At 49.1% G+C, this 27,777-nt stretch overlaps 1 protein-coding gene across 2 annotated transcripts; it reads right to left on the bottom strand.

Moving 5' to 3' along the window:
* Positions 1 to 224: 224 nt before the first annotated feature.
* On the bottom strand, positions 225 to 25,528 carry GRIPAP1 (GRIP1 associated protein 1). 2 transcript variants are annotated; one of them, XM_066249345.1, is made up of 26 exons: positions 25,465 to 25,528; positions 23,352 to 23,418; positions 23,150 to 23,211; positions 20,815 to 20,841; positions 19,904 to 20,011; positions 16,625 to 16,775; positions 15,645 to 15,829; positions 15,405 to 15,452; positions 14,461 to 14,492; positions 14,309 to 14,356; positions 14,083 to 14,182; positions 13,455 to 13,532; positions 13,168 to 13,260; positions 11,921 to 12,055; positions 10,356 to 10,451; positions 9,876 to 10,088; positions 9,635 to 9,748; positions 8,427 to 8,504; positions 8,233 to 8,328; positions 8,053 to 8,109; positions 7,851 to 7,950; positions 5,210 to 5,340; positions 3,561 to 3,683; positions 3,343 to 3,436; positions 2,410 to 2,564; positions 225 to 1,530 (listed from the first exon to the last, which is right to left on the bottom strand). In XM_066249345.1, exons 1-26 carry the CDS (start codon positions 25,504 to 25,506, stop codon positions 1,438 to 1,440), a joined length of 2,526 nt encoding a protein of 841 aa, XP_066105442.1. In that variant the 5' UTR covers positions 25,507 to 25,528; the 3' UTR covers positions 225 to 1,437. The 2 variants fall into 2 exon arrangements, with proteins under 2 accessions (XP_066105442.1, XP_066105443.1); XM_066249346.1 differs by lacking the exon at positions 19,904 to 20,011.
* Between the last annotated feature and the right edge of the window lie 2,249 nt (positions 25,529 to 27,777).

The raw sequence follows: 27,777 nt of genomic DNA on the forward strand, positions 1-27,777 counted from the left end.
ACATCCAGGAGCCTCGGATCATGCCTCCTCCCCTAGAGTGCTCTGCTCCTGTAGTGCTAGGTACCAAGTGCCTCTGGAATGGATGGGTTCAAACCCTGGTTTTGCTGACTTGCTGTGTCCTTGAGCAAGTGACTTGCATTGTCTTCTCGGTTGTCAGGCGTTACCCCAACCTGATGGTGTTATTGGGAACATTAAACGGAGTGATGTGAGACAGGATACACAGGGCATGGCGCACAGAGGCCTCATTTTTAGTAATTAAAGGTGTGTGGCACTGGGGAGCAGTAATGCAGGATCAATTTTAGCCTTTCAGTTTGCCTCCATTTGCTAGCTCATCACACCTGATTTGTCCCTTTCTCCATCCCTCCACCCGCCCACCCACTCATCCATTCGTATATTTACCCATTCACTTAACTATTCACCAGCCTATCTATATGTAACACTGTCCATCCATCCATAGCCCTGCCCATCATTTATTCAACTGTTCTCTACTCTTCCCATTCATTAGCTCATCCATCTGCCCACTTGTCCTAGCCATTCATCTGTCCACTTACATCCCTGCCTGCCCATCCTCTGCCTATCTACCTACCAATCCATCTAGTCATTCACTAATCCATCCATTTGTCCATTTATTTCCCAATCTATCCATCATCAATCTATACAACTTTCTATTTATTTATCCATAAGTCCATCCAAACACTTATCCATCCTCCCATTTGTCCACTCATCCATACCCATACCCCATACACATCCACCCACATATATATCCGCAGATTTTTCTGTACTACTCAGTATGAGGACCTAGTCAACAGTAACTGGAGACAGGCTGGGTGAGAATGGGGGAAGGAGAGTGAAGTTGTGGCCAGAGACCTCCCATCGCATTCTGATAGTATGACCTCACCACCCCCAATACACCCCTACTGATTCAAAGAATGAGAGCAGACAGTCAGTGGGTGGGCCCATATGGCCAGATGGTATTTTGGCTATACAGCCTTTACGCACGCACGCACGCACACACGCACACACACACGCACGCACGCACACTGCTAGAATGCTGAACACAGACTGCACCCCACCCAACATCCCCAATCCCAAATGCAGAGTAGCCAGGCTTCTAGACATAAATTAAAAATAAAATAAAATAAAAAAGAGTTGGTCTTTGGGAGGGAGAGCTCATGCAGAGGTGAAGGCAAATGCCCTTGGGAACCAGGGCCCAAGAGGACAAGAAATCCCTGCCCCCCCCTTCAAGATCCTCACTCCCCAGGGACCACTGCCCTAAGACAGGGTCACTAACAACCAGCCATCAGGCCTCCAACCCCTTTAATGTCCAGTCTCAAAATCTATTTGATTTTGCCTCTGGCCCCCATTTCCCCACTTCAGCCCAAGGGAATGGTGTTCTGGGGATGGGGAAGAGAGGGGATGAGGGCAGCCTGCAGGTCTTTAGCTGGCTTCTCCTGGTTGTAGGTCTGGGTCAGGGGACCCCACGCACTCCTTGCTGAGCCGCACAATTTCCTGGGACAGAACTTCCATGTCCTAAGAAACAAACAAGCCATCAGGGGCCAGAGAAGGCGGCAGGATGAGCTCCCCACCAAGGCTGGGGTGTCATCCCTCTCATCTCATTCATCAGTGCCCAACTAAGTCTAGCTTGGGACAGGAAGGTGTTTGGAGAAGTTCACAGAGCCCTCAGCAGGGTGTTGGGCTCAGGAAAGGCGCACGTGTAAGGGTGTGCGAGCTTCCGGAGCTAGGGATACGGATATGGCAGTGGACCGCCTGCTGTGCATAGTGAACTGGAGGATAGGACCCCTACCCTTACCACCTTCTTCCTAGTAAGTGGTGAGCTTGCTTCTCAGAGGCCCGTCTGCATTCCTTTTTACTCCCCCAGAGATAGGGGAAATATTTGGGTGGTAAGATGGGCAAGTAGACGTGTGGGTACACATGTAGGGGATCCATGGTAGGGAAACAGGTAGACAAATGAGCTGTTCAGAGGACAGATGGAAGCCTGCCAGACAAGGCAGGCAGATCTCTGGGTGGGTGGATAAAAGCTAAGACTAGGAATGACTGATGAGTAGGTAAGAAAGAGAGCAGTAGGTCAGGAAATGGATGGAAAGACATTAGGCAGATGATTAGATGCATTGGGGCAGATGGACAAATGGTAGGGTGGGTCAATGGAAGTGTTGAGTGAGCATGTGTATGAATGGATGAGTGGATGGATGCAAGGCCAGAAGGAAGAGTGAACACTTAAACTGACAATCGTAAGCTGAATGGAAGATGGGGAGACAGGATGAAGAAAGAGTCCATGAATAGGGTGGGTGAATAGAGAGAACTGGCAGATGGCCTAAGGGCTGTGTGGAAGATGACCTGGGAGCTAGGGGGCTGGATGGACAGATGGGCAGGCTGGTAGGTCACACTCGCCTTATGCAGGTGCATATTCTTAGTAAGCTGCTCCTCCAACATGTTCTGGAGCTTTTTGTTCATCTCCCGAAGGTTCTCGTCGCCTGGCTTCACTAGGTCTCTCAGGACACTGCCCAGCCCGCTGCGGTCTGTGTGGCCCGCTGCCACGGACACATCTGCAAGGGCCCAGGCTGAGAGCCACCCCCTCAGCAGAGTGGGAGGAGGGATGGCCAGAGACAGAGCAGAAAGGAGGGAGACAGAGAGCAGGGGAGGAAAGCGGGGGACAGGCCATGTCATGCAGGGGGAAGAGGCTTAGCCATGTGGACCCTGGCTGTTACTAGCTGCACAGCTCTGAGAAATGGGGATACTAACTAACTCATGGGGCTGGAAAAACGTCTCTGACTGCCTGTGAAGTGCAGAGCGCAGTCAGCTCTCAGCACATGTCAGTCGGTATTGTTCCGATTCATAAGGAAAGAAATGCGAGAAGAGAAGGTTCGAAAGAAAGGAGCAAAAGAAACAAAGATGGGGAAGGAGAACAAAGAGGAGAGAGGAAAGGGGACAAAGAAGAGAAAGGAAGGACTCCTTGGAGAAAGAAAAGTTCTAGAGGGAACAGTGTGACAAGATGAAGGAGGGATGAGGCAGAAAGAAGAGACAGAGAGAAGAGGAGAAAGGGGAGAGAGAAGAAAATAGACACAAAGAGAAGAAAGGGAAAGAGGGCGTAGAAACACACTAAAGGAAGAGAGTGGAAAGATGACAGACCCAGCGAAGAGGGAGGAGCCGAGATAAGAGACAGGCAGAAAAAGACACACAGGTACAGGCCTTCTCTGCTCTCCCCTCCACCAGCTGTGACCTTGTTAATAAGTGCTGAGAAGCCTCAGCACTGGACAGTGGGGAAGGAGGGAGCGGGCGAGAGACTGGATGCACGGTGAAAGCCAAGGGAGTAGGGGCACTGACCGATACGGCTGTCCATGACGTAGGTCTCAATGATGGCGCTCTTCCGGCAGAGGTCCTCTGCCATGGAGGCACAGCTCACCTCCAGATGCTTCACCTGTGGGGTGGTCCAGCCCACCTCAGACCCCTTGAGTGCATATGTTCGCACATGAAGAGGGGCCGAACATCAACCACCCATCCCCAGCCTCCTTGCCACATAGGGACAAGCAGGCAGACAGCACCTTCTCCTCCAGCATCCATTTCTCTTGCTGGGTCTCTGCCAGACGCTGAAAGAGCTCAGCCACTTCTTCATCTGATAGCTCTGCTGGCCTCGGGGGCTGGGCCTGCGGACTGCTGGATAAGGACTGTAGGGAAGAAAAAGGGAAAGCCCAGCCCAGGCTCAGTGCTGTGGCTCCAGACAGGATCAGGGCTGAGAAGGAGAGAGAATTAAGCCAGGTGTGCGGGGGAGGGTGGGCTCAGTACCCAGGGCTGTAGGTAAGTCTCGGCACCCTCAGAAACTCTGGATCCCCACCCTCCCTGCGTAAAGGCGGAGACAGGAGCCGCCACATCATAGCCTTACAGAGAGGATGAAGGAAGAACCTGTAGCACATGTGACCAAAATTCAAGTTGATAGGAAAACTAGGGGACAGAGAAACCAGCTAAATGATATGACCAGAAAGCCAGCAGGAAAATCCAAAAGGCGGAATACTCTACGGGTCAATTGGGCAGGTCTCTTTTATCGGTTGGTGTCATGAAAAAGGGACCACACTAGATTCAAGAGACTGAAGGGACATTAAGCAACCAGATGCAACATGTGCTCTGGAACTGAATGCTGGTTTACAGAAAACCAGCAATTAAAAGACATTTTGGGGCCCTGGCTGGTTGGCTCAGTGGTAGAGCATCGTCCTGGCGTGCGGGGGACCCGGGTTCAATTCCCGGCCAGGGCACATAGGAGAAGCGCCCATTTGCTTCTCCACCCCCCCTCCTTCCTCTCTGTCTCTCTCTTCCGCTCCCACAGCCAAGGCTCCATTGGAGCAAAGATGGTCCGGGCGCTGGGGATGGCTCCTTGGCCTCTGCCCCAGGCGCTAGAGTGGCTCTGGTCGTGGCAGAGCGACACCCCGGAGGGGCAGAGCATCGCCCCCTGGTGGGCAGAGCGTCACCCCTGGTGGGCGTGCTGGGTGGATCCCGGTCGGGTGCATGCCGGAGTCTGTCTGACTGTCTCTCCCCGTTTCCAGCTTCAGAAAAATACAAAAAAAAAAAAAAGGACATTTTGGGGCCAACTACAGAAATCTGATTAAGGTTCAAATATTAGATGAGAAGAAAGTTTATCAAATGGGGAGGGTAGAGGCCAGCTGAAGTAAAACAGCTTACTTATGATCTCACTTAGGCTTAAAAAAAGAGGCCTGCAAGGGTATGAACTAAGGATTTATAGTGGTGATCTCTGGGTGCAGATGTGATTGTTTTGGATTAAAAAAAATAGTTTTGCTTGTGTGTTTTTAAACAGGGCACACATATGTAATAATAAAAAATTATTTGCAAATAAACATATCTGGCGAGGAAGCTGACATAATAGACAACAATAACACGTGGTAATTATGAGTTGGTAAAAAGGACTTCCTTCATGGATGATGCACCTACTATGAACCACTTATTTTATGGCACCAGGAAAGACAGAAATAGCCCACAGATGATGAAACAGAAGGTTAGACAGAATAATTTGCCCACCCCTCACCTAGCAATCTGAATCTAAGTTGGTGAGCTTGGGGAAAAGTTGACAATGAAATGTGTGTGCTGGGCCCAGAGTAAGAGATGGTTGCAGGGGAGGGGGAAAGGGGAGCCCCAGAGTTGGGGCAGGAGAAGCTGAAGCTGGAGGCCCTTCCTTGCCCCTTACCCTGGCGGGAATAGTTGCACTCTCCTTCTCCCGCAAGATCTCCCGGTAGCTGAAGGAGGAGACGCTACTGCTATCCCCAGTCTGGGTCCGGCTTGGTGAGTTTACCTCTGAGAGGACCAGCTCCTCAAGGCCTGGGCAGAAAGGGAAGAGAAACCTGAGACCTAATCCCCCAGGGTCCCAGAGCAGCCACTGGCAGGAAGAGGCAGAAATAGATTTGACAGAGATGGAAAGAGGCAAAATGACACTCGGGCAGACAAGAGGATAGGAAGAGGCAAAATTAGAATAAGGAACTGCTTCTCTAGGCAAACCCACACACATCAGAAGAAAAATAAAGGTGAAGAAACGGGGAGGAAGATGACGATGTGGACACACACAGGTACTCAGACTCAGGTTATAGACAGCACAAGGGAACGCCCACATACAGAGAGAAAACCCCAGAGAAACAGCAAGCTGGAGCAGATAACAGAGGCAAAGACCTTGGATAAGAATACAAGTCAGGCCCTGGCCAGTTGGCTCAGCGGTAGAGCGTCGGCCTGGCGTGCGGGGGACCTGGGTTCGATTCCCGGCGCCCATTTGCTTCTCCACCCCCCCTCCTTCCTCTCTGTCTCTCTCTTCCCCTCCCGCAGCCAAGGCTCCGTTGGAGCAAAGATGGCCCGGGCGCTGGGGATGGCTCCTTGGCCTCTGCCCCAGGCGCTAGAGTGGCTCTGGTCTCCGCAGAGCAACGCCCCGGAGGGGCAGAGCATCGCCCCCTGGTGGGCAGAGCATCGCCCCTGGTGGGCAGAGCATCGCCCCTGGTGGGCGTGCCGGGTGGATCCCGGTCGGGCGCGTGCGGGAGTCTGTCTGACTGTCTCTCCCCATTTCCAGCTTCAGAAAAATACAAAAAAAAAAAAAAAAGAATACAACTCAGAGCAGACAGAGACAGGAAAAGATGGAGCTAACTCTCATAGGCAGGCACCTAAATCTGAATTTCACCTAACAAACAAAGAGAAGGAATAGCACACAATTTGAATGTTTGTTGATTCATCCATTAATATGTAACAAAAGAGAAACTAAACTCCTCCTTTATAAAAAGAGGTTACTTCAGGAGACAGAGTGCTTTGGAGAGACATTGATTTAGCGAGAGATGCATTAGCTTTTGCCATGTTGCTTAAAACATGGCCACTGTGGCTCTGGCCGGATGACTCAGGTGGTTAGAGTGTTGTCCCGATAAACAAACTTTGTGGGTTTGATCCCGGGTCAGGGCACACACAGGAACAGATAGATATTTCTGTTTTTCTCTCCCTCCCTTCTTGTCTTTCTAAACTCAATCAATAAAAATAGAAACAAAAACAAAAATCATGGGGCCCTGGCCGGTTGGCTCAGTGGTAGAGCGTCAGCCTGGCGTGTAGAGGTCCCAGGTTTGATTCCCGGCAAGGGCACACAGGAGAAGCGCCCATCTGCTTCTCCATCCCCCCTCCTTCCTCTCTGTCTCTCTCTTCCCCTCCCGCAGCCGAGGCTCCATTGGAGCAAAGATGGCCCGGGCGCTGGGGATGGCTCCTTGGCCTCTGCCCCAGGCGCTAGAGTGGCTCTGGTCACGGCAGAGCGTCGCCCCCTGGTGGGCGTGCCGGGTGCACATGCGGGAGTCTGTCTGACTGTCTCTCCCCGTTTCCAGCTTCAGAAAAATACAAAAAAAAAAATCATGGCCACTGTGCTTAGGCCTCTGCTACTGCAGCTGCTTTGGAGTTTCAGGATCTCCAGCAAGAGCAGGATGGCTGTGGGTGGACAGGGAGCAAGTTTCCTCTAAGCCTGTGATATGGGAGAGATACACCAGAGCCTTTACTGCATCCTATTTACTTATTTAAACATATTTATAGGCCATTTCTTTCTAAAAAAACAAAACAAAAAAAAAGTCTGAAGCAAGTCAAAATTTTTTTTGTCATTGTTGAATCTTCTGGCTTAAATGGCAGAAATAAGATGGACTTCAGCTGCATAATGATCACAGCACAATGTTGCTGCCTGATCGTAAGTCTGTCTACCTAGCTCAACTTGGGAGCTCTTGGAGGAGCAAGACTTAGGGGCTTTCCTGTCAGGGACCCTGGACATGAACATGAGGACTCAATCCATATTTATACCTGTGCTTGAGCTTAGCCAAAAGGCTGAGAATTGATGCTCAGACCATATTTATAGATGAGAGAATGGATATGAGATATAGAGACACTGGGTGAGGTGTGGGAATGTGCATATGGAGGTAATGGGGTGACAGGCAGAGAGACAAACAAAAACAGAGAGAGAGGAAAGGCAGAGATAGAGGCAAAGCGATAAAGGGAGAGAAAAGAAAAAGGTGTGAGAAAAAAAAAACTAGAAAAAGAAAGCAGGGAGAGAAAGGCAGATAGAGAGATGACACAAGGAGGCAAACGGAGACAGAAGCAGAGAAGAAGACACCGCAAAAAGAAGAGAGATAGAGACACAGAAAGAGATAATGCAGAGAGAGGTGAAAACAGAGGAGAGACAGACACAGAGAAAAGGGAAAAAGATACACTAAGGTCAAGAGGGACAGACAACAAGTGAGCCGGTTAAGTGAGGTACAGGAAGCAGCTCTGGCCTTCCGGCCCAAGCCCTACTTCCCTGGGCCCCAGCCTCCCCCGAGGTCCAGGCCCCTCACCTGAGCGGTTCTTGCTGTTGGTGAGGATGTCCTGTAGCCGCTCCTGCAGCTTATCTGCCCGTTTCCTCTCCAGGTGCAGCTGTCGCTTGAGGTCCTTGAGCTTTGAGGGAATAGGGGAAAGGGTGGGGGCTGAGGCCCAGGGGGGCCACAGGTGGAGGATGCAGGGCGGGAGGGGCTGTGTCGGGACACTTCCCCGTCCTACCGCGGCACTGCCCTTCTTCTCCAGGATGCGCTGCCCGTCCACTGTGTCCTTCACCTCCTGTGGGATAGAGAAAGCATGGCTGGGGGGCGCTGGAATGGCTGCATGCACTGTGCTCCGTCTGCCCCGTTACTGCAAGCGGAGGCCTGGGGTGTATCTGGGGACCATGGAGGAAACAAGGACCTGCTTCAGGTTGCTGATGGTCTTTAGGTGGCAATCCCGCTCCTCCTGGGCCTGCTGGAGCTGATCCAGAACACCCTGTAGCTCCTCCTCCTTGGTCTGCAAAGCAGAAGGCAGCTCAGGCCTCAACTCGGGAAAGCACCCTTCTACCAGAGCCTCCCCCTCCCTGGAGAGGGATGCCACCATGCAACGGGCACCTTCAGTTCCCTAGCATGCTGCTCCCAACACTGCTTCAAGGCTTCCTCTTGCTCCTGCTGCTGGTGCTGCAGAGATTCCTACAAGACAAGTCCCGGGTCTGGCCACAGCCCTCCAGAGGACATCGTGCCCAGTGAGAGTGTGAGGGACTGCAGCAGGGAGCCCCGGGGTGTGCCGAAAACACACTCCTGTGGGGGCCACTGTGTGCCGTTAGGCAATACACGGAAGTGTCACATCTAGGGCTGTGGTGTTCATATCCAAGACCAACATTTGCATTTACATTTTGTTTAATAAAACATAATACAGCATTTACTGCAGACCAGCAATGTTGTAAGGATTTTACACACACACACACACACACACACACACACACACACATATTTGTGACAGAGACAGAGATAGGGACAGACAGACAGACAGGAAAGGAGAAAGATGAGAAGCATCAATTTTTTGTTGTAGCACCTTAGTTGTTCATTGCTTGCTTTCTCATATGTGCCTTGACCAGAGGGGGGGGCTACAGCAGACAGAGTGAACCCTTGCTCAAGCCAGCGACCTTGGGCTCAAGCTGGTGACCCTTTCTCAAACCAGATGAGCCCGCACTCAAACTGGCGACCTCGGGGTTTCGAACCTGGGTCCTCTGCGTCCCAGTCCAACTGTCTATCCACTGTGCCACTGCCCGGTCACACAGGACTTTACATATATTAACTCATCTTACGTACCCCTCATAATATCTAGAAAGTAGGTATTATCATTGTCCCTTTTTTACTGATGACAAAAATGAGCCACAGAAAGGTCAGGAAACTTGGCCAAGGTCACAGCTAGCAAGCGGCCCGGCCGAGACTCACACCAGGCAAATGACTGGCTCCAGCACCCATGCTCCTCACAGCTGGGTGGCATGCCCCTTGTGCATTATCCTGAGTTTTCCAGAAAGAGGTTTTGTTTAAACAAAGTTAGTATATGTATTACAATAACTTCCTGACAGACGTACAGTTGCAGAAGGAAGAGGTGCTTTTTCAAATGTGCAGATCTGACATTCTGCCCTGTAGATGGCCATCCCTGATCCCTCCATGGGGCTGCTATTGAGCCAGGGAGGCTGCAGGGATACCCAAGTCCAGGGCATCTCAGAAAGTTTCAGGGCCCGACCACTTTTTGTCCCCTGGTCTGACATGCTCCCCGACTAGCCTCTGCATCCCAGCAGGCACCAACTCACCTCAGCCTCCTTCAAGCGTCGTTCAAACCAGCCCTTGGCTCCATCCATAGAGTGTACCTGAGCTTGAAGTTCTTCCACGGTCTGCTGGAGATTCTCCAGCTCCCGTGTTCGGGCCTGGGAGAGGACAGACTGATGGGCCAGGCAGGTGGAGGAGCGGGCACCTCACCATGCCATTCCCCGGCGCACGGCAGTGCTGTGCTCCTCTGTTTTAGAGGTGGAAGAGCATCATCGACCCACCCACCTTCTCCTCGCGGATCTGGCCACGGAGCTCCTCCTCCTGCCGCTTCTTATCTTCGTGCAGCTCGCGCAGCTCGCGCTCATAGCGAGCACGCACCCCCAGCACCTCCTTCTCGTGCCGAAGTCGGAGGGCTCCTAGCTCCTCCTTGTGTTGGGACTTCTCCTGCAGCGTCTCCATTGCTAACTCATCCAGCATGGCCTTCCGCTTCTCAGCACTCTGGGGGCCAGGAAGGTGGGGCAGGAAGATGTTAGTCAGCATCCTTCCCCAACGTCAAAGAAGGCCCACACCCCTCTCTCCAGCCCCATGGAATGAGCCAAACTCCATTTCTTCCCCATTCTCATAGAACTGGCTGCTACTCACCCATTCTCATGGGACTGGTCACTTTGCATCCCTTCTCTTTCCTGCCAGTTGGGCCACATCACCTGCCCCATCCCTGTGACCCAGGCCACTCCCTCCCCTCACAGCCTTCCCAGAGCTGCCCACCTTCCGAGCCTCCTGTAGTTCCTGAGTCAGTTGTTCCTTCTCCTGCCCAATTTCTTGAAGTTGTTCCAGTAGCCGACTATTGGCCCGTAATGACTCCTAATGCGGGGACAAAGGGGGTGAGTTTGATAAAGAGCCCCCAAGAGGTGCAGGTCACCCAGAACACTTCCAATAGACCATCTCCTTACACCCTGTAAAGTGGGTACTATCCTCTCCATTTCTACATGAGAAACATGGCAGAGACTGCTAGCTGCTCTACAATGTTCGTTCTCCCTTCCTCTCCCAGCAGTAGACTTTGTGTTTGGGCACATAGTGGTCTAGCTGATGTTTCCCTGCCTCCCTCACAGTCAGGTACAGCCACGGAATTAAAAGTGGTGAGTATAGGCCCTGGCCATTTGGCTCAGTGGTAGAGCGTCGGCCTGGCGTGCAGAAGTCCCGGGTTTGATTCCCAGCCAGGGCGCACAGGAGAGGCGCCCATCTGCTTCTCCACCCCTCCCCCTCTCCTTCCTCTCTCTCTCTCTCTTCCTCTCCCGCAGCTGAGGCTCCATTGGAGCAGAGATGGCCCGGGCGCTGGGGATGGCTCCTTGGCCTCTGCCCCAGGCGCTAGAGTGGCTCTGGTCGTGCCGGAGGGGCAGAGCATTGCCCCCTGGTGGGCAGAGCGTGGCCCCCTGGTGGGCGTGCCGGGTGGATCCCGGTTGGGCAAATGCGGGAGTCTGTCTGACTGACTCTCCCCGTTTCCAGCTTCAGAGAAATACAAAGAAACAAAAAAAAGTGGTGAGTATATAATATAGGTTGTAAAGGAAGGGGACATGCTGGGCCTTTGCTGCTTCTTCCTTCCTTTCAGATGAAATATAAACATGATAGTAGGGCAGCTTATGCAAGCATCTTGGATGCCAAGATAGCCTTGTGTTGAAGGTGGCAGAACAGCAATGTGGAAAGAACCTGGGTCACTGGTGATAGATCAGAAGCTATCATTCCATCCCTAGGAAACCTGTGTGGACTCTTACGTGAGAGAGAACTAAACTTCTATATTATTCAGTAGAAACCTTATTATTCTAGGATGTGTTATAGAATCAGAACGGCTTCTCCCAACTAACTGAAGATGCTTAGTCTCAGAGAAGAGAAACAAGTTGGTCTAGGACACACACGTGCTAATACGCTGGGGAAAAACAGATGGCTCCCGGGCCATCTCTGCTCCAATGGAGCCTCGGCTGCGGGAGAGGAAGAGAGAGACAGAGAGGAAGGAGGGGGGGGATGGGTGGAGAAGCAGATGGGCGCTTCTCCTGTGTGCCCTGGCTGGGAATCAAACCCGGGACTTCTGCACAGGCCGACGCTCTACCACTGAGCCAAATGGCCAGGGCCTATACTCACCACTTTTAATTCCGTGGCTGTACCTGACTGTGAGGGAGGCAGGGAAACATCAGCTAGACCACTATGTGCCCAAACACAAAGTCTACTGCTGGGAGAGGAAGGGAGAACGAACAGTCTTCCCACTGCACCTCATCGCTAACTCCACTGAGCCAGCACTAGGGAACTAGGAGAAGACAGCTCACAGCCAGAGGTGTCACCTGAAGCTGAGAGTTGAGGTCATCTTTCTGTCCCATAAGGTCCTCATACTGAGTCTGCCGCTGCTGCAACTCCGCTGTCAGCTCAGCGTTCTGTTCTCGGAGCATGTTCAGTTCTTGAGTCTTTGCTGTTTGGATCTAGAGAAAGTAGTAGTGACGAGAAGTGGAGTGAAAGGGGGCCCCAGGGGCCAGTCACAGGGTGTGAGCCTCCCAGTTCCAGAGAGCCAGGAGGAGAGAGGAAGAACTTCAAAGAACTGTGGAAGAAAGATCAACAGGGGAACGGATAAACGTGGTATATTCATATAATGGGACACTACACAGAGATAAAAGAACAAACCAGTACTACATGTGAATAACCCTCATAGATATAATGCCACAGGAAGGAAGCCAGACACAAAAATGGGTGTCTGATTCCATTTACATGAAGTTAAAAGGACAAACTAATCTGTGTTGCTAGACGTCAGAGGGATGGTTACTTCAGGGGAAGTATGGATTGGGAAGAGATAGAAGGGACTTCTAGGGTATAGAAAATACTATGTGTTTGATCTGGGTAGTGGCTACATGGAGATAGATACATAGATATATAGATACATAGATAAGCAGACAGACATGATTCATTGAGTGTACACTTAAGACTAGTCTACTTCTTGCACTTTACTGGAAAGAAACTAGAATGCAAGAGAAGCAGGAATGGAGAGCCAAAGAGAAAAGGGGTGGAAGCCAACAGAAAGAAGTTGAGAATCAAACAGAAACAGAAGTGGGAGGACAGCACGAGGTAAGGACTACACTGCCCCAATATGGATCAGAAGCAGAGACGGGGCCTGACCGGGCGGTGGCGCAATAGATAGAGCATCAGACTGAGATGTGGAGGACCCAGGTTTGAGACCCCAAGTTTGCCAGCTTGAGTGTGGGCTCATCTGGTTTGAGCAAAGCTCACCAGCTGGACCCAAGGTCGCTGGCTTGAGCAAGGGGTTACTCGGTCTGCTGTAGCCCCCAGGTCAAGGCACATGTGAGAAAGCGATCAATGGACAACTAAGGTGCCGCAATGAAGAATTGATGCTTCTCATCTCTCTCCCTTCCTGTCTGTCCCTATCTGTCCTTCTCTCTGACTTTCTCTTTCTGTATCTGAAAAAAAAAAGAAAGAAAGAAAGAAAGAAAGAAAGAAAGAAAGAAAGAAAGAAAGAAAGAAAGAAAAAGGCAGAGATGGGGAATTGGGCAGGGATCAGCAAGGGCTCCCAAGTGTCCTGTACCTGTTCCAGGGCAGCCAGGTTAGTCCTCAAAGCATTGTTCTCAGCCAAGAGCACTTCTACTTGTTCTTGTGCGTCTGCACTCTGGATGGACACCTAGCCCACCCACAACAGGTGAGAGTGGGTCCAAAACAAGGGAACAGCCAAGAAAGGACACACACACACACACACACACACACATACCACAACTAGGGAGAGAAGGACCCCTGGGGCCCTGTCTGCCTGTAACAATGCCCACTGGGCTGCCCTGCCCCGGCCCCCCATCGCCCAAGCGCACCAGGATGATGTACCTGATCCTGTAGAGCTTGCAGAGCAGCTGCGTGCTCTAGGCGCTCCCCCTGTCGCTGATCTCTCAGTTCTGCCAAACTCTGTGGGGACCAGGTCAGGGGAGGCCGTTTTAGACCTCAGCCTCCCCTGGGGTACAGAGAACTATACAGACTCCCTCTTTGACCACCTGATAGCATGTCTCCAGGCCTTGGGGGGGGTAGGATACCCAGTCATCAGAGATCTCAGGTTCACCCAGACCAGATCATTATACCCGGGGTCTCAGACACCCCTACATCCCAGTTCCAAGTATCTTAGAAAACACCTAGGTTCCTGGTGACTTCAAACTCAGCCCCCATTTGTAAGAGGTCTTACACTCACCCAGATTTCAGTTTGGAGGCCCCAGGACTCTAAGACACATGCAGCCTCCAGGGACTATAGCTTCACCCAGACCCCAATCTCCAGGGGTTTCAGACACACTCAGCCCCCATAGCCCTAGCTCCCAAGAGTCTCAGACCCACCTACACTGATAGGCCCAGAGCCTAGAGATCTCAATCTCATACAAACTCCCCAACTAGTCTCCACAGACCTCAGAGCTCCCTGACCTTCCAGCCCTGATCCCTATCCCAGTGATCTCAGAATTCAGCCCGTCACCTGATTGGCAGCCTCGAGCTCCTGCTGCAGCTTCTCAGTTCTAGCCAACTGGGCTTTGAGATCAGCTTCTTTTCGCTGTTGTAGCTCTTCAATCTTGTTCCTAAGGGTTATGGGAAGGTATAATGACCATGACTTAAGTCCCAATCTCCCAGCTCTGCCCCTGTGGTCTTTAGTAAATTTTGTTGGGCACTGTCTCTATTGTCCACAAATACTGCCTGGTAGTTACCGGCTGTCGTTAAATAGCGTCTCCTTTTCTGTCTGCAGACGGCAAAAACTGGGCAAAGACAGACAGACAGACAGGGATGAGTGAGTTCTGTGTCAGTCCTCTCTCTAGTCCCATCAAATTCCTTCCCCCACCTCTGGAAAAAAGAAATTTACCTTTCTTGTTTCTTTTTCAGCTTCTCAGAGAGCTGGGGTGGGAGAGGGGTACAGACAAGCGATAACGATCACAATATCAGTAAAGACAAATATGAACTTAATATTTCCAGCTACTTCTTACTAAGTGCTTTTCGGAAGCTGAATTTACTTATGTTATCTCATAGAATCCTGGAAAACAGTCCTGAGGAGTAATACTGGTTTTACAATTGGGGAAATTGAGTCTCAGAAGGGTTCAGTCATTTGGTTGCCCAGCTGGTCCAGCAGCAACAATATGATCTCCATCCAGCTCCCTCAGGCTCCAAAGTCCAGCATTTATGTCCCCAACATATCGACCAATGGCTACATAATAGAATGGCTAGGCTGGGAGGCGTGGAAAGCAGGGTAACGGTTGGTTCCACAACACTAGGTCCCCAATTCCTTTTATTAATTTTTTTTTAGAGATAAGAGAGAATGAGAGAGAGAGAGAGAGAGAGAGAGAGAGAGAGAGAGAAGGGGGAGGGAGGAGCAGGAAGCATCAACTCCCATATGTGCCTTGACCAGGCAAGCCCAGGGTTTTTTTTGAACCGGCGACCTCTCAGCATTTCCAGGTTGACGCTTTATCCACTGCGCCACCACAGGTCAGGCATAGGTCCCCAATTCCTAAGATAAGAGCCTGAAGTCTATACATTCTAGGATGGATGGATGGATGGATGGATGGATGAACAAGTACAGCTGGGAGGACCCAGAAGAAATGAATGAGGCCCACCACATACAAGTCATAGTAAGACCACATTAGCCCATTTCATATTGAAAGCAACTAAGACATAAGTGTAAGTCTCTCAATTTCACAGATGACAAAACTGAGGCTATGAGAGGTCGCTCAGCCAGGTCTTCCCTTGCTGGGGGAAGCGTGGCAGGTGAGAAATGGGGTAAAGCAAAGGCCCAGGAAAGCAGAGCAGTCTCACCTTAGCAAGTTCTTCCTGTAGCCTGGACGTCTCAGCTTGTTTCAAGCTCTGCAGGGAAGGGAACGGAGGGAGCTGTTATAAGCAAGTGGGGAAGTAAGCTCTCTGCCCTCCCCTGACCTCCTGCCTCCCTAATCTCTGTCCACAAGACGATGATGTCACAAACATCTCCGTGGCTTCACAGGCAGAGCTAGGGCATCTGTCCGCCACCTGGCAGCCCAGCCCCAACAAACCCAGATTCACCTCCAAGCCTTGTAGTTGTTCCCAGAGCAATTTCTTTTCTTCCTTCTCCATTTCCCACTTCAGTTCCACCTCTTCCAGTGGCATGGGGGACAAGACAGTGGGATCTTGGACCTCTGGGTGGTCCCCTTGGCCTTCACTGGCAGTTGGGGACTTTGCGGCCTCTTTCCCATAGCGCTCCTGCAGGGCTAGTGAGTAGAACAGAGATAACTGATGGATGAGGTAGTCTCCAAAGCCCCTTGTTATGTGTCCAGTAGAGGAATAATTGATCTTCAACCCCTCAGGTAGCAGAAACCCTGCCCCAATGATTACAAGCCTACAAAAGAAAGGTTCAGCCCCATCCACACAAATCATAAATCCTTTAAGCCATACAAAACACTGAAATCCTATCTACCATCAGATTGCACCAAGTTGATTTCCCAAGTCTTGCCCACAGCTTTTCAAGGTTATGCCCACCACCCTCCACTGTCTACACAGCTGAATCCTTCCTATAACCTCCTGATCCCTAGCCACATTCTACAGCCTCCCTCCTGATCACCCAACTGCCACCCACTACCCCACAAGCCCCAGATGCTCTCCAAAGGTCCACACATCAGGACCCCCCAACACTCTATCGGGTTTTCTCTCAGCTTTCGTCTCAGACCCTACTGACAATGTAGGTTCAGAATCTTCACAACGTTCCTTCATTCTACTTCGCCGTTTAGCCAACAGCTTATTTCTGATGTTCAATCTGCTAATCTGTCAAATCTGCTAGGTACCAGACACTGAACTAAACTCAGAAAGATACCACCTCTCATCCCTACTGTAGTCTCCCAGGTGACAGCTATCACTACACATGCTTTGCAAATGTGGAAGCTTTGGTTCAGAGAGGTGAAATGGCTTGTCTAAAGTCACCCATTGGGGTTCACGGGAGGGCCAAGCTTGATTCTGAAGCCTTTCTACCTTTCCCCAGGCCCCACGACATCTCCAGGACCTCCATGCACCTGCCACATTCTTCTGCAAGGCTGTGTTTTCCGCCTGCAGTCTCAGCAGCTCCCCATCCACAACGCTCCCGGCCTGGGCAGCCCCTGCTGTGGAAGCCCCATCCTTCAGTTGTTGGTTCTCCAGCTCCAGTTTTTCCATCTGGCTGCAGAGCTGAGCAAGGGAAGAGTAAGAGAGCACAAAGGCAGAGTATCAGAATATTTGCTGAAATATACAAAGCACTTGGCCCATGCACTTTACAATTTATTTAATTCCCATAACACTCCTGTGACACAGATGCTATCATTATTCATTAGCCCACTTCACAGATAAGAACACCGAAGCACAGATGTTAAACAATTTCAAATTCGCACATCTGTTAAGCGGCAGTCACAGAAGTTGGAGAATACTGAGAGTCATTTTCTGCTTGCCAACTCCAACCTCACAGTTGAAATCCAAGACCTCAGGCTCCTCTGCAAGTTGCTGGTCCAAGATGTCAGCAGCACAGAGAGCCCCACCGCCATCCCTCTTCTGTGGAGGGGTCTGTGTCTGGGAGCCTAAGCACCGCAGAGTCTTAAGGGCACTTGCAGGGCCAGCACTGCCTACCACCCCACGTCATCAGCCCCTGGCCTTGGAGAGATGTACAATGCCAGTAAAACTAAGCCACCCCTTGATCAACTCCTGGCTCAAATACAGTTCTCACAGCAGACCTGACAAGAGCCCTTGTCCCATTTTCAGATGAGAATACCGAAACCTACCAAATATTTTTATTTTATTGCCAGGGATATTTTCTACCAAGAACATCATTCCTTTAATCCAGTTCTCCATATGGCAGGTTTTCATCCTTCAGAGCTCGGCTCAAAAGTCACCTTTCAAGTAGTATCTCTCAATACAGAAATTCCAATACTCTCTAGCATAGAACTCTGCCTCTTTCTTATCCAGCACTAATTATAATTAAATTTAACTAATATATTTTTAATTTCTTAAAGCTCTGAAAAATTCTGGATCATAATCCTGGTTGACAATTAAATTTTGTAACATAGAGTCTTAAGCACAGATTCGGAAACCAGACTGCTTGGATGTGACTTTCTACTCTGCCATTTATTAGCCATGTGACCTTGGGACAAACTACTTCATCTCTTCAGGGATCAGTTTTTCTCATCTGTTAATAGGGATACTGATAACATATCATCTGCTTGCTGCAAGAATTAAAAGAGTGAATAATGTAAAACACATCAAACAGGACCTGACACACAGTAAACACTGATTACTGCCAGTTATCAGTACTACTATTTGTTTGCTATGCCCTGGCCGGTTTGCTCAGTGGTAGAGCGTCGGCCTGGCGTGCAGAAGTCCTGGGTTCAATTCCCGGCCAGGGCACACAGGAGAAGCGCCCATCTGCTTCTCTACCCCTCCCCCTCTCCTTCCTCTCTGTCTCTCTCTTCCTCTCCCGCAGCCAAGGCTCCATTGGAGCAAAGATGGCCCGGGCACTGGGGATGGCTCCTTGGCCTCTGCCCCAGGCGCTAGAGTGGCTCTGGTCATGGCAGAGCGACACCCCGGAGGGGGCATAGCATCGCCCCCTGGTGGGCAGAGCATCGTTCCTGGTGGGCGTGCCGGGTGGATCCCGGTTGGGCGCATGCGGGAGTCTGTCTGACTGTCTCCCCGTTTCTAGCTTCAGAAAAATACAAAAAACACCCCTATTTGTTTGCTACGTTATCACCGTCTTCCCCATCCTACCTCTCAAGAGTGGGGACTGTTTTGTGCCTCTCACAACTTATTTTCTGTAACACAGAGCACAAAGCAGGTGCTCAATAACTATTTGTTGAAGGAACAACTGAACTGAAATATTTTGGCAAATAAGTGGTGAGGGGAGGCAGGCCTTGAACTCAGATCTCTCTGAGCACTTTCAGTTCCCAAAAGGAGGAAGAAAGTGTAAAGGAGGTTCTATGCATGGCCCAGGGCCTAGCTTAAAGCAGGTGCTGGGGAACATGAGCAGGATTTATGGAGGAACGCCTGCCCCTGTCTCACCCCCTAAGAACCACACTACCATTGAGGCTGAAGGCAGGAAGCAGTGAGATGTGAGGTGATGATGTTAGCTGTTATGTGAGCACAAGAGGCTCTGAACTGTAGGGGCCAAGGACCCACTGGGAGGTGTTGTTTAAAGGAGTGAGGCAGTAAGACCTGCTGGTCAGGACACCAATTTAGGGCTTGGTCTAGTAGAAGAAGCTAGAAGTGAAGAGACCAGTGAGGAGGCCACAGGAATATAGCAGGTGAGAGGGGGAAAGGGCTGAGGCAGGGCAGGGCCACAGGATGGATATAGAACTCTTCAATAGTCAAGAAATATTTTAGAGGGAAAATAAATTAATAAAAGGATACTATTAGGAGCTAATATCTACATAGCTGATACTATGTGCAAGGCTGTGTTTTAAGTAGTTTAAAGATATTTACCCATTCAATCCTCACAAAAGCCCTGAAAGGCAGGTACCGGTACTATCATTATCATCATTTCCATTTTAAACATTTGGAAACTAAGAACTAGGCAGATCAAGTGACATGTTCAAGGTTGCAGGTAGTAAAAGGCAGAGCCAACAGTTTAATTGAGGCCTCCTGGCTCTTAACTACTACTTGCTAAATCGCCTCTCCTGGTATTGTACCTGCTTAAAGGTTGTTTATGTTTTATTTTGTTTTATAAGCACTACATTCTCATGTGAAGCTTTGAAAATGCCATTTTGTTGCCATGAGACTTTTTTTTTTTAAACAGACTAGAAACTTTGAAAATCACTCAGCATGAATAAAGAATGGAGACAGGGAACAAAAGACAATGTCTCTAACTGCCCAGTAGGTTTAGATATAGCCAGAACACTAAAATTAGTGTGAAGATAGAATTATCCAATCCAGGATCAATTATGTAGAACTAGAACCCCAGGCTCATGTCAGGAAGAAAGAGAAAAGGAAAACAGCTTGAACATCTGTTCATCTCATGTTAAATATAAGAACTTCGCCAACATCCTGGGGCTCCATAGTATCAGCTCCAAAATATATATAAGATTAAAGCTCAGGAAAAAATGAACGACTTGTTCAGGAACCAGGTGACCTCAAGACTTGGAGCCTTCTAATCCCAACACAGTGGGTAGCCTCATCTGTTAAACCACAGCCCCCCAGTAGAAATCCAGGTCCCGTTTCAGCACCATGGACAGTGATCCAGGGCCTGCCTCTGTTCAACCACCCTCTGCTGTCCTGCAGCTTCAGCCCAGATGGCCCCTACCCCGCAGGTCCCCTTTGACTATCCCAGGCAGCAGCACCTTGCTGAACTCGGCCATAAGTGTGCTGTTCTGCAAACGGAAGTCCTCCTCTTGGCTGTGCAGCTTTGCCTGCAGCATCTCATTTTCACTCAGCAGCCCCTCGACTTCCTGCAGTGGCAGACACGGGCCAGGTCTCCAACAGGGGCAGAAAGACGGGGAGGTGGGGCAAAGGAACAGAGAGAGGAAGAGTATGACACGAGCAGAAAGAAAATAGAGTACAGAGAATGAGATGGGTGAAATCAGGAGATACAGGGAGGAAGATAGGCAGACATGGAGGTTAGAGAGAAGGGAAAATGGGGAGGGAGAGAGAAACATGAGGGGGCGAGAGTTGGAGGAAAGAGAGAAGTAGCAGAAATAGAGGAGAGAGGGGGGAGAGAGAGATGAGGAAGAAGGGAATAGATCGGGAAGAAGAGAAGGATGGAAAGGGAGAGAGGAAAAAAAGAAAAGGTGGGAAGACAGGATCAGAGAGACCAACAGAAGAAAAACAGAACAGAGAGGATAGAGGGGGTTGGGGAAAGAAGTGAGGAAAAGAGGAAAAGATAGAGGAATGGGGGAGAGTGAAACAAGTCAGAAAGAGAGATAAAGAAAAGAGAAATGATTGCAAAGATGGGGGTTGACAGAGAAGGTTGAAGAGAGAAAGAACAGGAAGACAGAGACAGAAAGAACAGGAAGACAGAGCCAGAGTCAGAGAGAAAAAGAAAGAGAAAGGGAGGAGGAAAGACACACAGAGAGAGGCTCAGAGAGATGAATGAATACAGGAAAACAAAGACAGACACCGAAACATATGGCAGCGAGACAGTCACAGATGCGAGTGCACACAGAGAAAGGCCAGCACTAGGAGATCCCAGCATCCAGAAATCTCCCCACTAAGACAGTCTCCCAGACACAGTCATCCACCATGGTCCCCTTACCTGAGCTTTCTTGCTCTTGCTCAGTGCCTATAGGTGAGACAGAGAGAGAGAAAAGGTAAACAGAGAGGGACAAGTGTCAAGGGGGCGCCCATAATAACAGGGGTTGGGGGATGGGAGCATCGTTAACCACAGAACCTGTATGATAATTTGTAGCCCACAGGAACAATGCAGTGAATGAGTGGCATCCTTACATCCTCTCCTCTAAACTGTTGAGGCTATTCATGGGTCTTACTGTTTAACTGTTCATGGGTTAGGTCTCCGCACTCAAATACCGTGGCTGTTTCACTACACCTGTCCAAACACATCTATGTGTATCCCTCCCATGCACCATGGAAACTGCTGTTCCTCTGCTGAGCGGCGCAGGGCATTGTCAGGTGGGGGCAATTAGTGTCCTATTAAAGAGAAGCCCAGCTTCCCAACTGCTAGACCAGGGGTCCCCAAACTTTTTACACAGGGGGCCAGTTCACTGTCCCTCAGACTGTTGGAGGGCCGGACTATAAAAAAAAAAACTATGAACAAATCCCTATGCACACTGCACATATCTTATTTTAAAGTAAAAAAACAAAACGGGAACAAATACAATATTTAAAATAAAAGAACAAGTAAATTTCAATCAACAAACTGACCAGTATTTCAATGGGAACTATGCTCCTCTCACTGACCACCAATGAAACAGGTGCCCCTTCCGGAAGTGCGGCGGGGGCCACATGTGGCCCGCGGGCCATAGTTTGGGGACTCTTGTGCTAGACTTTCTGCATTCTGTATTCCTTTATCCAACAAGTATTTATAGAGTACACATTATATATAACATTGTGCTATGCATGGGGACAGAACAGTAAAGAAAGACACAAAGGAGGGCCTTGAATGCCTTGAGGGGCCACAGCAGCTTATGTTATCTTATCTTCAGAAGACTGGAGAGGTAGGTTCAGTCTCACTTTACCAACAGGAATAGGACACGGACGGGAAATAGGAGCAAAGGCAGGAGAGTGAGTGGAGGAGAGGAGGCAGATTCAAGGCAGATTTACCACTAGATTTGACTCTTTAGTTAGATGTTAGTGAATTAGATGTTAATAAATAAGTACTTGAGATTAAAAATGAATTAATTAGTACACAGACACATGCACTCCCATGTTCATCGCAGCATTTTTTACAGTGGCCAAGACACGGAAAACCAGTGTCCCTCAATAGAGGATTGGATAAAGAAGATGTGGTACATATATACAGAGCAATACTATCTCAGCCATAAGAAATGATGACGTATTGCCATTTACAACAACATGGATGGACCTTGGTAACATTATACTAAGTGAAATAAGTAAATCAGAAAAATCTAAGAATTATATGATGTCACACATAGGTGGGATATAAAACTGAGACTCATAAACATAGATAAAAGTGAAGTGGTTACCAGGGGGAGGGGGTGTATGAGGAGGAAGTGGTGGAAAGGGAGTAAAGAGGGACAAATATATGGTGACTGAAAATTATTTGATTTGGGGTGATGGGCACACAACGCAATCAACAGTTCAAATGCTATAGAAATATTTACCTGAAACCTATGTACTCTTATTGATCAATGTCATCTCATTAAATTTAATTTCTAAATTAAAAAATATGAGCTAAGCCTGACCAGGCGGTGGCGCAGTGGATAGAGCGTCAGACTGGGATGCTGGGGACACAGGTTCAAGACCCCGATGTCACCAGCTTGAGCGCAGGCTTATCTGGTTTGAGCATAAAGCTCACCAGCTTGGACCCAAGGTTGCTGGCTCCAGCAAGGGGTTACTCGGTCTACTGAAGGCCCGCAGTCAAGGCACATATGAGAAAGCAATCAATGAACAACTAAGGTGTCGCAATGAGAAACTGATGATTGATTGCTCCTCATCTCTCCGTTCCTGTCTGTCTGTCCCTGTCTATACCTCTCTCTGTCTCTGTAAAAAAAAAATGAGCTAAGGCCCTGGCCATGTAGCTCAATTATTAGAGTGTCATCCCAATATGTCAAGGTTGTGGGTTTGATCCCTGGCCAGGGCACATACAAGAATCAACCAATGAATGCATAAATAAGCAGAGCAGCAAGTTGATGTCTGTCTTTCCCACTTCCCCTCTCTCTAAAATCAATAAAATTAATTGAAAAATAAATTAAGATTAAATTAAAATTAATCAATACATTAAGCAGAATTAGATAAAATTAGCAAACTAAAGAGACTCCCATGAGCATTTTTTGAATGACTAATGACAGAATGTAACATTAGGTCTGGTTCACAGGTAGGTGCTCACTGGACCAATGAATGAGTCAGATGGCTACAGGAAAGTATGGGTGGGTGATTGGTAGAAGAACTACCTTCTGAGCTTTGTTGAATTCCTTATCCAGGTAGGCAACCTTCTGTCGAAGACTGGTGAGTTCTGGTGTAAGGAAAGCAGGAAGTTCAGCCTTAGCCAGTGGCCAGGAGCTGAAAAATCTTCCCTCCAGGGCCCCTGAGGTGCTTTCCCTTGGCCTCTGTCCCCCAAAGCCACCCTCATTTAATAAGACCCTTTTGTCTCACCAACACCATTCTTGCGTAGTTCATCTGAGAGCTGGTAGTTGTCTGTCCGAAGTTCCAGGAGCTGAGCCTTTGGGAGGAGCAGGGAAGGAAATGATTTGGTCAGGAGTGTGCCCCTATCCTCACCATGAGGATGCCAATCCCCCGAGCCCCGCCGACCCTGCAGCCCTCCACGTGCCTCTTCAGTCACTCCTTAAGACCTGTGCTTATTGCATACTAAATGAGCTTCCAGACTCTCAGCCCTTTCCCCACCTTCTCGAGCTCTACTTAGAACCTCTCCATCTCCCTGCTGCCTCCATCTCTCCTCTTCCAATCCTCTCTGCACTGACCTAGTCAGGCTTTTGCTTATGTGTGTTCCACGGCTCTCCACACCCACAGGATAAAGTTCCTCCTCCTCCTCCTGACTGACCTTGTCACACACTAAACACTGTTTTGTTTTTCTGTCAGGGGTGAGTGTTACCTATCCTCTTGGCCAGAGCAGGTGACAGGGGCTTGTCTTCCTCTTTTCCAAGGGAAAAGGGCCTAGCAGTCTCCTGACCAATCTGAGTGAAAGGCGACTTCCCAAGGTCTCTACCCCCAAGGCTCTTAAAATATGTCCAGTGCCCCTTCAAGAATTGAGGGAAAGTGAAGTATGGACCATGTCAAACAACATACACCTACCTACCAGCCCTGTAGGGCACTGATGCCAGCTCTTCCCAGAACCACTGTCCCTTACTCCACCAAGACTTTTCCCTCCCATGGCAACAGCTTCCACCCCTTTGGTGCTGTACTAAAGGTTAGAGGGTTTGGCCTTTACAGAATGTTTCCTGCATCTGTCCTGTCCCATACTCAGTGATCTGTCTCCCACAGTCCTAATCCAATAGGTACATCCTCAGCACCCCCCAAGAGTTCCTATCTCTCAGAGCCCAATGGTTTTTCCTTCACTCATAGCCCAATGCAATAAATCTCCCTCACTCAAGTGTCCTCACCCCCCCCTTAGGATCTCCCCAATTATGATCCAGTGGGATAGCCCTACATCTTTCAGAGTCTTTCCTCAACAAGGTTTTGGGTGGGTCAGCTGAATTACTCTTACTCACTCAGGACCCCCTGCACAAGTTACAAGGGTCTTCCCCTTTCATGGTCCAATGATCTCAACCTTCCACCTTCAGTGTCTCTCACATAGAAACAACTGGTTTCCCTCATTCAAAGACCAGTGGATTACCTACTCTCACTCAGAGTTCCTCCTCTCCTCCCACAGGACCCTACTCAGGGTTTTCTCCTTTTAGAGTCTCCCCCACACACAGAAAATCCAATGGTCTTTTCCAGTAAGGAACACTCTCAAACTAGGGCTCACTTTGACCTTTCATCCCATTTCAGAGTCTGCTTCCTAAAAAAAAGTATCAAGTTGTCAGAGTACCCAGTCAAGGGTACTGTCCCAAAGCTCAGTGATCTTCACTCCATACAGTAAGGTATCACTTATCTGGTCCTCTCTCTAACAGGGATTAATGGTATTACCCATTCAGGTGCTTCTTTATCCCAGGTCTAATGACCCCTAATCATCCAATGGTACCACCCCTTCTTGGGATCCACTACCACTACTCGCACAGGATCTACCCCTTCCAGAAACAATGTCAACATGTGGGGTCTTTCCCCAAGCCCTAGGCACAATGGTATCTCCCACAAAAATGTCCACCTCCCCCCAGGTTATGGTATTGCCCTCTCAAGGGCTTCCCCCACCATGACGTAAATGACCTAATGCCTACTTCCTTCCTCTCCAGACAAAATGGTTTCTCCCTCTTAAGATCTCCTTCCCTCAAAGTCTAACGTTATGATCATCCACCCATGGTATCCCCTACACAGGCCCAAGTGTCTCATCCCCTCCATGTCTGAGTGAGGTATCCCCTACTCTAGGATTCTCTCCTCTGCCCACAAGGCTCACAGAATTCAACCCCTTAGAGCCCAATAGCATCTAGGAATTCAACAGTCTCACCACTCAGCCTCAGTTTCCCTTCTCTGGACCAACCTCTTAGACTCAAGGACTATCCCAACCAACCCCGTCTCAGAGCCGGTGGCACGATTTCTCTCTATCCCGCCCCCAGTAGCCCAGCCGGGTGGTCTTTTTTCCGGCGAGCGGCACCTGCATCCGCTGAAACTCCTCCTCAGACAGAGCTTGCGCCATGTTCCTCCCCCCACCCCCCACCCCCGACAGCTTTCTGCGCAGACGCAGCTCATTCTCCTGTCATTATGAGGGTCGGCCCAAACCACTGGCCAGGAATCGAAGGGGAGAAATCCATCTATTCCGGAAATTCACTGTTTTAAAGACGGAGGGAAAAGAATAAAACTGACAGGTGAAATAAATTGAAATAAAATGTTTTATCATAATCTAGGTCATCTGGTCTGGCTTTTGAGCTCTCATAAAGTATACACTCTGATGTGACACTATGGCATCCCTATGTCATGGGTGGACTCGTCGGGAAGGAAGTTTTTTGCCGACAGAAAACCGCCCTTCCACGGTTCTCCTTTAATGAAAATGATTGACTTAATAATCAGAGAAATGAAAGCGGAAGCTCTGCGCTGGTCTTGTTCCCGCCCTCCCCGGGTGACTCCAAAGGGGAATCCTGCCTCCAGTGAAGTCTTAGACCTCTTTTTTTTCCTTTCTCTCTCTCTCTCTCTCTCTCTCTCTCTCTCTCTCTCTCTCTCTCTCTCCCCCCCCCTCCTCCCTCCCTCCCTCCCTCCCTCTCCCTCCCTTCCTCCCTTCCTTCTTTTCTTCTTTCTCCCCCCCCCTTTTTTAGATTTGACGCTGATTTTTACCTTGCCACCAATAAACTTCAAATACCTGAGAGGAAAGAATGGCAGTGAACCAAACAAAAAAAAAATCTTCATTAAAAGACAAAACAGCCTGACCTGTGGTAGCACAGTGGATAAAGCATCGACCTGGAAATGTTGAGGTCGCTGGTTTGAAACCCTGGGCTTGCCTGGTCAAGGCACATATGGGAGTTGATGCTTCCAGCTCCTCTCTCTCTGTCTCTCTCTGTCCCTCTCTGTCTCCTCTCTAAAATGAATAAATAAAAATAAATAAAAATAAAATAAAAAAATAAAAAACAACAACAACAACAAAAAAAACAAAACAGCCTGACCAGGCGGTGGCGCAGTGGATAGAGCGTCGGATTGGGATGCGGAGGACCCAGGTTCGAGACCCCGAAGTCGCCAGCTTGAGCGCGGGCTCATCTGGTGTGAGCAAAGCTCACCAGCTTGGACCCAAGGTCGCTGGCTTGAACAGGGGTCACTCCGTCTGCTGAAGCCCCACGGTCAAGGCACATATGAGAAAGCAATCAATGAACAACTAAGGTGTCGCAATGAAAAACTGATTATTGATGCTTCTCATCTCTCCATTCCTGACTGTCCCTATCTATCCCTCTCTGACTCTCTGTCTCTGTAAAACACACACACACACACACACACACACACACACACAGAATGGTGAAACACCAGGAACCTTCAAATTTAAGTATTAAAATGCATTATAAGTCTCTCTTGTGCTTTCCGCCCTCCCTCCTCTGCAAACCCCGCTAGCCAAACAGTAATTTGTATTTGGGAAATAAAAAAAGTTAGCATAGTTAGCGACAACATATCAGTATTAGGATGCTTCTTATTTTCTTTATTTTTTCGGAAGGGGTAATTTTGATATAATTCTAAACAAACGTTTAGAAAAGCAAGAATGGTACAAGGAAATTCCATGTACCCTTTCCTCGCCCATTGTTGACATTTTGCCAACTTTGTTTTATCATTCTCTATATAAAATTTTTGAACCGTTGACTTCAGCATCCGTTGATTTCCTAACACCAACATTCTTTTGATATTTATGAATTGCTATTCTATTATTAATATAAGGAAGAGCGTTCTCTTCTCCCCTGATTATGTGTGTTTTTATGTCTGTACAATCATTCTTTTTATTAGCAAGGGAGACAGAAAGACAGACAGGAAGGGAAAGAGATGAGAAGCCTCAACTTGTAGTTGTGCCTCTTTAGTTGTTCATTGATGTGCCTTGGTGGGAGGGAGGGCTCCAGCCAGCCACTGACCCCTTGCCCAAGCCAGCAACCTTGGGCTTCAAGCCAGCGACTATGGGATCATGTCTAGGATCCCAAGCCAGTGACCCACGCTCAAGCTGGTGAACGTGCACTCAAGCTGGCAACTTCAGAGTTTCAAATCTGGGTCCTCAGTGTCCCAGGTTGATACTCTATCCACTGTGCCACCACTGGTCAGGCTGTACAGTCATATTCTTATTTTATGCATGAATTATATTCAACCACTATTATTATTTCCTTTGATGCTAAAATTGTCCCAGATCTGAGCCAGTGGGAGCTGCTTCAAGTTGAGTTCTGTGTCCCTTTGACTTGCCCCTATCATTTTTTTATTCTATCACTACAAGATGCTTCGTACACACATTATT

The sequence above is a fragment of the Saccopteryx bilineata genome, chromosome X (genome assembly GCF_036850765.1).
Source record: "Saccopteryx bilineata isolate mSacBil1 chromosome X, mSacBil1_pri_phased_curated, whole genome shotgun sequence".
Taxonomy (NCBI): Eukaryota; Metazoa; Chordata; class Mammalia; order Chiroptera; family Emballonuridae; genus Saccopteryx; species Saccopteryx bilineata.